The sequence below is a fragment of the Pecten maximus genome, chromosome 12, assembly GCF_902652985.1.
Source record: "Pecten maximus chromosome 12, xPecMax1.1, whole genome shotgun sequence".
Taxonomy (NCBI): Eukaryota; Metazoa; Mollusca; class Bivalvia; order Pectinida; family Pectinidae; genus Pecten; species Pecten maximus.
In genome coordinates this window covers 1,635,463-1,648,459 of record NC_047026.1, presented here as the reverse complement: position 1 = coordinate 1,648,459, position 12,997 = coordinate 1,635,463, and the positions used below count along the sequence as shown (strand labels likewise).

At 36.4% G+C, this 12,997-nt stretch overlaps 1 protein-coding gene across 1 annotated transcript in view; it reads right to left on the bottom strand.

Annotated features, from left to right (window-relative positions):
- Window positions 1–775: 775 nt before the first annotated feature.
- Window positions 776–12,997, bottom strand: part of LOC117339256 (mucin-17-like) — a 39,198-nt gene continuing 26,976 nt past the window's right edge. Inside the window, exons 3-4 of the mRNA XM_033900737.1 lie at window positions 7,333–8,254; window positions 776–2,959 (exon numbers count right to left, since the gene is read on the bottom strand). Coding sequence (XP_033756628.1) covers window positions 1,384–2,959; window positions 7,333–8,254 — 2,498 coding nt within the window. The 3' untranslated portion in view covers window positions 776–1,383. The remainder of the gene's footprint in view (window positions 2,960–7,332; window positions 8,255–12,997) is intronic.

Sequence of the window (12,997 nt, the reverse complement as noted above, 5' to 3'; positions counted from 1 at the left end):
TGATTTTACCATGGATAATACAACACATTGTATTTGGTTTTTAGGTAACCTGATCATGAGACAAAGTCTAAAGTGACCTCTGCTAATCGGCTTTTGTCTGTTGTCGTGCATCGTCCGTTCGTAATTTTTTTTACATTTTCAACCTTTCTTCAATAACCAAGAGGTCCTCGAATTCAATCTCACAGGAAAACAAATGCCAAAATATATCAAAAATCAGGGGACCGTTAAAGCCCATGGACCTCTTGTTTTTCTATAATGTAAAAGGGAGTTATCTCCCCTATATATTTATCATATTGCTCTGTAGTTCTCCTGGTGTCACCATGCCACCCAACCTGTGCCTCCTGACAATATTTAAATGTCATCAGAGCTCACAGGGTGGATAACTCCTGTAAAATGTCCTCAAATGTAGGACTTCTAGTTAACAAGACCTGGTTGAAACGTTTTAGTGTGACAGCACTATAAAGTAGCCCATTTGTGGCAACATTATCCATTGATGTGTCTTCACATAACAACCTACGCTGATGTGAGGACAGAAAACCTAAGCCTTGAATAAATCATACTGTGTACATTGTACAAACAGCTAGTTCACATATAGGTGTAAATTACATTAAAGATTGACATGTTCTGCGGTTCTAAAGAAAGGAATGACTGTGTAACAATCTTCACTGTCGAAAATCCGAATCTATTCTAACTGGCTTGTATATGTAACACACAGAGGGGCTGACATGCAGTTATTGGTGTCTGCTGCATAAAAACAAACCACACAAGAGAAGTAGTTATTTGCTGGGATAAATTTAATTCATGTTTCTTTTCTTCATCTATACATTGGACCACTTTTCTGCATAATATACAGTGTTATGCACACGTACCAATATGCCACAAAAGCCTATATTGAAAGGAAACATTGAACGTTTTATGTATTGACGATTCTATCAATAGCTGTCATACTGGTTTTACAATATCAATATGACAAAGTTAGAACAGAAACAAGGTTGTAAAAACATGCATCAATAAATTTAACTCCAAACACGAAAAAAAAAAAAAAAAAAAAAAACTTTAAAAATTTCCAATGATTACATTAATCCATAATTTGATTTCTAGAAAACCAACTGAACATCCAACGTTATTTTAATCTTGATTTGAAAATATTGCATTGATCTAATGGGTGTACATGTTCCAGTTTACATAATACATGCCGCACCGTGTAAACCACATTACCGATTTCTACAGGCTACATGATGAGTTTCAGAAAAACAGATATATACTTGGTTCAACATACACAAGGAATTAGAAACAAACACCAGCCTCATCAAGTGACGTCAATTTAAACTAACATATAACTGAATGTGAAAACAGCTTAATTAGAAGACTATAAAAAACAATCTAATCCATGTCCATCGCCTCATCCTCCTGAAGGGCTGTAAAACTTATCACTTCTGGTCCATTGGCCAAGGTAAGAACACTCCCTTGGCCAACCTCGGGTACGACCCTCTCAACACCAACACTAGAACTACCGTCCAATACCGTTGGTAACAGTCTCATGACCTTGGTGGGGGAGCCAACCTCCTCGACATTCACCTCGAGTCCGTTCGGAGAGAGAGGCTCATCCCCATCAGAATCTATCTGAATGTTTTTCTGGTGCCCTTTGCGAGAAAAGCTGTAGTTTTCAATAGGATATAGCTGCTTTTGTTTCCGTTTTCTAGCACTAATTCTGACATTGCCGTTTGTAAGTGTCACAGGAGCCTGAATGGCCGGCACACTCGCGTGCCGTAGAGGGACCTTTGCTGGGTTTGTTAGTCTCTCGTTAACCACTTTTTTCCTTTGTTCTACCCTTTTACTTGACACAGGTAATACTTCCTCGGGTGCCTTTTCTACATTTTCCACAACATTGTTTTTAGACCGATCACTATTGTTACTATGTAATCTACGTCGTTTTTGGAAATTTTCCCAAAGTCTTTTCTGTGTTTCCGACGGGTAGGAGTCGCGGAGAGATATCACCTGGGGTTGACTGACCGACAACAGTTTACCACTGCCCCCAATTTCGTGTAGATGTATAAGAAACATGTCAACAGACAGCAGTTTTTTACAAGTGCAGCATCTAATGCAGGTCGAGTCCTTTCTATTATACTGGTCCAGAAACACATTTCCTGCCTGCATTCTATGCTTGTGTCCATTTCTGGGCACCATGTCCTTATGAATAACAGCAAGAATTTCTGCGCGCGAGTCAGCTTTGTTGTTATTACTACCTTTATTGAACATAACTCTTTTCGCACTATTTGATTTGCCAAATATCTTCCATTTCACTTTTAACGCCCCAGGCTTTCGACTTTTCATGATTTTTAATTTTTTTGCCATCTGCTCACGATCGTTATTCTTAGCTCCTCGTTTGCCAATGAAGAACGGGAGTTTATCATTGACTTCTTCGACTACTTCCTCTTCCTCCTCCTCTACACGATTTTCACATTCACTCTCTCCCATGCTCTGTTCCTCGGGTACTTGTTCCTTGCCCTTTTTTACCTTGACTCTATCTCTGTTGACGGTTATCTTATTCTTCATCTTATTAGACGATATCCTCACATTTTTCACATGAACATTTCTTTTCACTAACTTTTCCTTCGATATACTGTCGTCTGCTGGCGTGACAATGCTGGGTGAACTACCCTCACACACGCTTTCCTCTATAACCGGCACTGGGCCCTGGGGTGAAACATTATCCACCAAACTAGTGTTGTTATTGGCGTCCCCTTTCAACATTTCAAGGAAATTTATTTTCTTATGTCTTGTTCTATGTGATACGCGTCCTGGCTGGGATGTTGACTGCGACACAGAATCCGCTGTTGGAGTTGACAAGGCAGAAACCGCAGTCCTGGTGACTGTAACATCCTGAAGGGGTAAAGGCCGTATAGGGATCTCATCAGGTTGTGATGGGACAGATGGCACTGTCGACACTTCAAGCACCCTGTAATCATAAAAATCACAGTAAAATTTAGAAATAAAATCAACATTGTAACAAGTTTAACTTAACATATGTTTTCTAAAAGGTGTTGATCCTTAAACAGATTTTCTGTTTAATAACATATCTACTGCCAAAATTTCTGCTGACTTCGACTGGGTAAGATTTTACAAACATGGTTTCATATTAGTTTTATATCATTGTCTTTATCAACTGTAAATTCTAGTTAAATGCATAGACCTCAAAATTCTAAAAATTCATGCAAGCACTACAGAAAAGAAAAAAAATCTTTATATTGATTTGGAAGATGTACATGGTGAATCTGATTCTATTTTGTGATGTATTAGATCAGTTTTTATTTATTTCTCAAGGGTTGTTTTCTAATCAATATCAATATATAACATATATAGATATATTTATATAACATATCATTGAACAGTAAAATGAAACTTCGTAAACAGCATGACCAATATAGTGATACACAATATATGGAGACAGATTCATGAATATTCATACCGATCCTTCAGTCTGACTGACTGGAGACAATCTGTCACAAGAACACCACACAAGCCACAAATCATTTATATTGTAGACCTCTGATACTAAGGCCAGTACACAGGACTAGACATGAATCCCTAAGTCAGCAAGTTCTGCCATCAAATAGCTACTACATCAGTGTACATGTGACAAATTAAATTTAGCTATCACAAACATAGCCTTACACAATCTATACATTTCCTGTAATCGATATAGAACAGGTGCCTATACAAACAAAATGTCAAAAATTTTGTAACATATGTTTGAATATCGTAATTCTTCAGTAATAAGCTCTGGCGTAATTTGCAACATTTGAAGGAGAAAACACAAACTTTCAAAGATCCCTGAAAAACTTAAATCTATAGAAAACCACTCGAGTCAAAAATAATTTTTCAAAATTGTTAAACAGCACTGAACAATATGTTACGACATTCCATAGAAATTTTTTTATTTACTTTTTTTCCCCATGTTAGTTCTATTAAAGAGTTGGCCATGTCATGCGTGCCAATTTTATGCCTATAATTTACAAGTGACTAGACATGACCCACTTTACCAAGCTATAGCAGGAATCCGTACATGACAGCCTTTTTTAGTACAGGAAATTGCAACATCCTGTTTGAATGAATATCAATTTCTTGTTGATTTAATTTATACACAGTTTATTACTATACGATCTGACAACCTAAGGATTTCATGCCAATCTATTTGTATCATAGCCACGAGTCGGTACTAGAAAGCGTCAGTGTGGATACAAAAAGACACAGGATGGTGTATCATATACTGTTATTAAGTCTCACAGGTATTTAAGGAAAAACAATTTTTTTATCTGAAATTACGTACTAAATGAATCAAAACTAGAAATTTCTTCCAGTCATACTTCCTGGGAGTTTTTTACCAGGATTTTATCTTCTGATTATAATATTTTTTATAAGAAATCTGATAAGAGATATATCTATGATTACCTTGTTAAACTTACACAAAGAGATAAAGGACTGAACCCAAGCATGTCTTAATTCAATAATGAATCCATTATCAACCAATTACTACTAAGTATCAATATTAGAATTTAGATAATAATTCTATACACTTCCTACAGTGATGTTCAAGAAAACTTAACACAATCTAAACCCTCATGATTTCTTCATATATTCTATTCACGTCCAACCAATGCAAGTACCAGTAACCTTTATTCTCCCAAATAAAGATTATCTCTGTAGTAACACACAACACAATATGTCTGTACTTAAATCTAGAGTCACCTACGGTAGCCCCACAATCTGTGACATGTAAACCAATAGGAAACATTTCGCCTAAACTTGACCTAGTTTATGACCAGCCATATGGCACTAGCTTTCGAGCACTCTTAGTTACTGAAATCACATTGTCCCAACAAGAATCACTTACAATGTCAAAACTACATATACTGGTCATTTTTCCCAAATCTCTGATGATTCTGACATTATTTTTTATTTTAGATGCAGCCAACAAAATCTAAGTAACAGTAAATCAAAATGTTCGCTAGACTTTATCACATGTATTAAATGTCAGTGAGAATGTTAAAGTGATGCGTGTACCAGGTGAGAAAATCTAGCCTAGGGCAGAGATCCAGGAAACCTGATTACAAATAATTTCTGGGTACTTCTACCCTTCAGCTTTAGTGATCAGTAATAAATAGTAAATCTAATACGGTCAATAATCCTGGGCAACAAGTTATGTACTTTCCTCTAACCTTAGGCTAGAGTTTCTAACACAAGTCCGATCAGTCTAGTCATATTATAAGTCTAGTACTACATGACTAACCCTAGTCCGATCAGTCTAGTCCTATTATAAGTCTAGTACTACATGACTAGCCCTAGTCCGATCAGTCTAGTACTACATGACTAACCCTAGTCCGATCAGTCTAGTCCTACTATAAGTCTAGTACTACATGACTAACCGTAGTCCGATCAGTCTAGTCCTATTATAAGTCTAGTACTACATGACTAACCCTAGTCCTATTGTAAGTCTAGTACTACATGACTAACCCTAGAACGAATATTCATACCCTGCCTACACTGCTCTCCGGCAGGGTATGAAGTCCCTCCCATTGCCGATAGTGTAGCAAGCCCCGATGTGATTCACATCGGGCAGTATTAGCAGTGGTAAAATTTTTCTCGGATAAAAAAAAACATGTAAATTGATGATTCTAGTATCTATGATGAATATTCAAGCAACAAACCTGCACATTACTTCAAATGTTTGACAATAAATGGTAAAATCCAAAACGAGCAAGACACACGGAGATATCAGTTCAAACATACCGCCATCTTTGATACAAGTGTAAAGGTCAATTTCCTTATAAGGAAATCAAAATAAATTGATGCTAATGAGGTTTCCCGCGAGATTTCAACAGAAAAACAGATTCGGAGTAATATATCTCGGTAAGGAAGGTCAATTCATTCTGAAATTATTTAATTACACAAAGTAAGATTCGCTTTCTTCACAAGAGTTACAAAAGAGTGGTTAAATATCTCTGATTATGTATTTATTTATCGTAGTAGCTTCATCCATATATGGATCACAGGTTCCATATTTGGGTTAGAATCCTCGCGAGAGTTCTTCGAGAAGTATCATGGCGGATCACGGAGACAACTCCGAGCAGTATGATATCAGAATATGCGAATTAAAGATTTCTAGATTAGACGGTAGGCTAATACATTGCAAAATTGAATTAGAAATGTTTAATTATACGAACTATTACTCCAAAGTTAAACGATATCCGCTATTTGTAGCATTTTCGAGGTTCACTGCATGTTTTGCTACATTACGAGCAATGGGAGGGAATCGTAGCTCTGACGACGACCATCTGTCAAAAATTATCCGTCCGTCGTCCAGAGCTACGTTATCGCAGCTAGACTAACCCTAGTCCGATCAGTCTAGTCCTATTATAAGTCTAGTAGTACATGACTAACCGTAGTCCCATCAGTCTAGTCCTATCATAAGTCTAGTACTACATGACTAACCCTAGTCCGATCAGTCTAGTCCTATTGTAAGTCTAGTACTACATGACTAGCCCTAGTCTGATCAGTCTAGTCCTATTATAAGTCTAGTACTACATGACTTACCCTAGTCTGATCAGTCTAGTCTTATAAGTCCAGTACTACATGACTAACCCTAGTCCGATCAGTCTAGTCCTATTGTAAGTCTAGTACTACATGACTTACCCAAGTCCGATCAGTCTAGTCCTATTATAAGTCTAGTACCACATGACTAACCCTAGTCCGATCAGTCTAGTCCTATTATAAGTCTAGTACTACATGACTAACCCTAGTCTGATCAGTCTAGTCCTATTATATGTCTAGATCTAGTACCACATGACTAACCCTAGTCCGATCAGTCTAGTACTACATGACTAACCCTAGTCCGATTAGTCTAGTCCTATTACAAGTCTAGTACTACATGACTAACCAGACACTTATACATCCAGGTCTACTAGATCACGCTTGTTAAGTATGGTTCAGTGTATCTTAGACCATGATAAAGTTCTAAAGATTGAACTTAGGTTCAACCTACACAAATTATAGATTAGTACTGTACCGGTATAGATTGTAAACACATTTCTACCTGATAAATTATCCTATACTAACCCCAGACTGCAGTAAAACATTGATAGGTGGCTTATTATAGAACATAGCATTTGTACATTGAAAGTAAGAGGTTGGCTTATTATAGAATATAGCATTTGTTAGGAATGTTTTTATTAACTGCAATAGGTATGAGTAGGCTTATTTTCAGGCTTGGGCTTATTGCCAGATACTAAGGAAATAGCATGCCAGACAAATTTGACTGGCAGTGTTAGTTACCTTGGTTCTGTGACGTGGTCCTTGACCTTGGCTCCTCCTCTGACCTTGGAGAACCTTGACGACCCCACACGATGCTCCTCTAGACTACGCCCCACCAGCGACTCCTCTCCTCGCACAGTTTTGGGGACAGGGTTAACATAGTACCCGATCAACATCTTGGCATCGTTCTTCCCCACAATCAATGTACTTTTTGAATTAAATGCCTTGCCATACTGGACAAGAAAGTAGCGCTGCATTTCTGAACAGTTGCCTACATTAATTCCCAGTAACTGGCACCTCTTTTTCAGAATTCCTGTATCTTTCGCTGGCAAGATTTGTTTATGAATATCTACCAAACGAACAAAAGGTAAATTGTCAATCATGATGGCAGGTAAATCATTCCAGAACATACTAACAGTGACAATCCAGGGGGCGCTGTAGTCTGATGGAGGGGGTGCCGGGGACACTGTGGGTGGAATGCTAGTAGGAACATTAGTGCTGTCTGGGACTGTCGAATCCGGAAATAACTTGAGGTCATTTTCAAAGAGATCTAACGAAGATTTTTCAAGGGAGGTAAAAGGGAGGTCCTGTGTTGAAGATTTATCCAGGGAAGTAAACGGAAGGTCCTGAACGCTACTGACAGTACTGGGACCTGGAATGTCTGATGTTAGGAGAGATTTGTGCTGTTCTGTCTTCAACAAAGACTGAACAGTAGTTGCTGGACCCACAATCCCATGCGTCAGAACTGAAAGTTGTTGTCCAGTTTGTTCTCCAGTACTGCCTGGCTGAAGGAGAGACTTAGCAGCTCCGTTCGCCTGTAAAAGTGACTTCACCGTGAGCGGCTTGTCTTCACATTTCGCTAAAACCTGCTGACTCGATGGTTCACTTGCAAGGCTTGGGAGAACAACTTTGGGTTGGCTTTCACTAACTGGCTCCAGGGATTCTGGAAAATAAATTTTTTTCTTGCAATAAACATGTTCTTTAAGAGCGGTTGAAAACACGAGAAACTATCATGCTGTAATGTATTTATTTTCTACCATTAAAAGATACTGATGAGTTGGTCTTAATTCCATGCTTTACTGTTCTACAAGTGCAATGAGGCCACCGAATATTGATTTTGTTGGTTGTGAATATTTTTAACTGCTGATCAATTCTAATTTCCAATCCATGTTCTCAATTTTAATAAAAACATCTCGAGAAAAATATTTACATTATCATAGAGTTACTTTAAGCAATGAGCTTTTAGGTAACAGAAAATGTATTTTACTTCTGATGTAAATACCATGGCATTATACATTTGAAGACAACATCAATATACATAAATGATCAAGTAGGAATTTCTTTCCTTACCAAACTTTTCTTAATAGATCTAGATTCAATGGACCAAAATGTAACCTGCCTAACATATTCCCACAGACTACACAATTAAGAGACTAGGAAAGTGAAGGAGAAAGTGTGTTTGCCTTCTCGGAAGTGGTGGCCTTTAGACAACCTCTAGCTGGCAATCAATGTCCTGTTACCACAAAGGATATAGGCTAGCTGGTACCCACTGTATCGATTGTAGCAGCCTTTATCACTCCTGTTTATATGTCTGTACCATCTCCCTCACAACTTCCAGTATCACAGTATCACATACAGCCAAATTTACATTCTATCACCAACATGGCCAATACTATAAAACACATTTATAGGCAAAAACCATTCATGAAATTAAAAGAACATACAATTTTTTTTTTCATCAAACTACGTTTAAAAATTGTGGGAATCTGGAAACCTTCCTAGTTTCTTTCAGTTCACATAGAAAACTGCTTTTCATTGTTATCCAGCAACTCTCCAATTCAAAGGACTTCGTTACCTAAATACTTGTCTCTGTGAATTTTCGTGTAGGTCCCTATTTGTAACATTATTAGCGAAACATCATACACCTTTCAAATATGATAAAGATTATACCACTGATTATTTGAAGGAACTTTGAAACTTTGTGGACTTTTTACAATTGATAATTTGAAAAATCTTTGAAGTTATGTTAACTTCAAATTTTTTTTCCCCAATTGATTATTTGACGGAATTTTAATCATGACTTTAGTGTTCATATTATCTGGTATGTGGATATGATTTATATTCCGTCAGTGATTAATCCTGCCTGAACATATATATGGATCGTACAGCCATGACCAATTATTGGTAAATCTAGTCTAGTATAGCTATAGGGAAGGCATTGTTAGGGCTAATCATAGCTGCTATAAAAGCTGAACAGGTCAGGCAATGGGGTAGGACAGACTAATCACCAGCTATTTAAAACCCTCTCTAGCCTGCCATTACAATGTATAGGGCACTTGATTGATTCACAGAAGGCCAATGTACTATGACAGCCAGTCAGTGCCCTAACTAGCCTCATAATATTATCTCTTAATTATACCCATCCTTGAGATTATGTCTCTGTTTACTTAAACTGTTCAGTTTTGTATTAGCTTTATAAATAGATCGGTTGTCATCAGATTAGCAACAGCAGTGATATCAGATTTTTTTTCTTTTTCTTTTTCATTCTTGGTCACATATTCGCGGAAAATTTACTACAATCACAATTTGTCAATTTCGGAATGACCAACATTAACAAAGTGTAATTTACAGAATCTTTTCAATAAATCTTCATACCATGTAGTACTTTTATTGGCTTTTTCTAACAGCTCATTGTAAGTGTCCCTTTTAACAACTTGCCCCTGTGATACCAACACATATTTCTTTTTTTTCTCTCATTACGAAATCCTGGAACTTCTGTTGTAATATTTTACATATGGCTTCATTAGACATCACAAAACAAGCCTTATAAAATAATCAATTTTGACTGCTTCGTTGGAAAATAAGTCAATAAGTCAAATGTTACCTACTTCATAGGAAAATAATCAGTAAGTCAAATTTTACATACTTTGTTGAAAACAAGTAAGTCAAATTTTATCTACTTCATTGGAAAATAAGTCAGTAAGTCAAATCTTACCTACTTTATTGGAAAATAAGTCAACTGAGTCAAATCTAAAATCTTCACAACTTATCTAAAACCTTTAAACACATCATATTTTCTTTTTAAGATTTCACCAACTTCTTCAAATCATTCGAATTTCCATTCTTCACTTGTGAAGGCTTTGCCCTTGAACAGATCTATTGGAAATGAAAATCTTTCAACTGAATTCCCCATACGGTATAGATTTGAATCCACCAGCCACCCCCAAAGCCTTTATGAAACCTACACAATGGACATAAATATTCAGAAGGTCTAAAGCTATAGCCAACGGCATGCATACTAGAGTAGATTGTTTGTGTGACCTTTTGACTGGCGTATACCTAGTATACCTATATACAATGTACTTGATATACACCGTCTACATCACTACTTATCTCCCCTTGTGCACAGCTGACGGGCAAGTTTACTGTCAGACCTACATCTGTACGTGATGGCTATAATATGATATCAGTGATTATGTGCTAACTTAATACACGTTTTTAATTTTTTCAGTCTTCAATAAAATTTTATATCTCTTTTTTATTGCAGTACAGCATTATGCAGGGATCATTTTGGAGGGGGCCCATTGGCCCACAATTTCCCTGAAAGACCCACCTGATTAAGATAATTCCGTTAAAATTTCTATAAATGGCCCATAGATTATATTACAGATAGTTCTTTTTCTTGAAAATGAGCCATCCATTTTGTAACCCAAAATAATCCCTGATTATGAAATTCATGAAGTTTTGAGCAGAAAAAAAAAACTGGTTTTCGCACACAAAATCTATCTGCAAATGATTATTTTTCCGTCAACGAACACCCAAGTAATCTGAAAAGTGTGTATTCACTTAATTATGACTACACTATGTTGGTGTACTTTCTACCTGTATCTAGTCACGACATCACGCCTGGCTTGTCTGACCACTGTGTATTCAGTAATTACGACTGTGTTTCGTCAGTAATAAATCACATGTGTGTGTTATACATCAACCTGACAGACAACAGGTAAACATCAATCTGAATCAGCAGTCAACCGTCACACTTATATAGTAAGTATGGTCTATAATATTTTAATTCATTCAAACAGCATTTATTTGGGGTGAGGGAGGGGGCAAGTTTGAACAAAAAACAATATCAAAGTACTGGAAGTACTGAAGGAGGCATTGGTCAGATATATTTGGACATGGATAGCAATAACATGTAAAAGGTGACATTTGAAACAAGAGGCCCATGTGTCTTGACAGTCACCAGAGTTTTGATATGTATACATCAAATATATGGGGGGTCAGTCAGGTCAACATTTACATATCATCAAATTACCATACAAAAATTGCTCATTCTAATCAAGTTGGAATTAATTCCAATAGAAATTCAACAAATGACAGTCAAACATGTGAACTGATTTCTTGATACTTGATATAAACTTCTTCCAAGGGCAAACATGAAAACTCAAGTGTCATGAAATTCACAATCGCAGAATTGGAAATGAATAACTAATTCAGATTTATAAATAAAGGCTAGTTTACTGGTGTAAATTGTATTTGTTTCTAAATAAGCAATGAATTGAATATTTTGGCCAATTGAAAATGAAGCACTTACATGGATATCCTTATTTGTTGACACGTAGAATGCTGGTTTACTTGTTGAATGATTTAAAAAATCAAAGATTATCTTCAAGTTACCTGATAGTCAAGCTGTTTTTTTCTCAAAATGACTAACAACAAATATAAATACCTTGGGGCTTGCAACTGAACATAAAAGCATACTTTCAAAGAAAAGTTAAACATACCTACAGCTAAATATCATGACCCATGCATGTTAAGATCTTCAAATAGTGTTTTTACCTTTCAAAAGAGTCTATTTAAAGTTATAAATTTTGATCCAAACTAGTTGACATTGAAATAAAATTCATATTCATCACTTGTGGAAACAAAAGTACTGACACTCTGCTGACTTATGATATTCAATGTACAATTTTAGTTGCTTATTTCCTAATGTTTTATGACCTATCTCAAATGTAATTTCTTAAAAAAATCACATGCTGGTCAAGGATGTCAATTAGTTCCTTATAAAAAACATTTTCATTGAGTTTGTATACACATCAATAACAGGGAAATATATTTGCACACACAGATCACAAAGCATTAATTCGTTCTTCAGCAGTGTGGTAGCTGATTTAATCATAATCTCTCAGGTAAAAGCTAGTCATGATAAAAGATAAACTTCCCCTTTCCAAACATTTTAATCATTTGACCAGTGATCTAGATACCGGACCAAGTGAATCACAATAAGTGTCCCTCGATCTGTAAACACTTGTTGCTGAATCAGCCATTCTCTTATTCACGGCCATTACTGAGATATCAATTTGATGTTATGACTAAATTTCCCATCTTAAATAAAAGTCTGAAGAAATATGCTGCCTCAAAATTGTAAACCCTTCGGCGTTTGTTCAATGTTTGGTTGGGCTAACTTCCATTGTAATGCAGTGTGCAGAACATCACGCACATGTAGAGAGGTTGAGGCCTGTATATACATCTGTTTGTGGCAATATAAAACCCAGCCTTTTATAGTTATTTGTTGATATTGTGTTGCTTTTAACAGTGCTAACCATTTAGACATTTACAGACTATCGTTTCAGATTATCAGTCGGGAAGGCAAAGTATTACTTTGACTGTCAGCACAATGTTT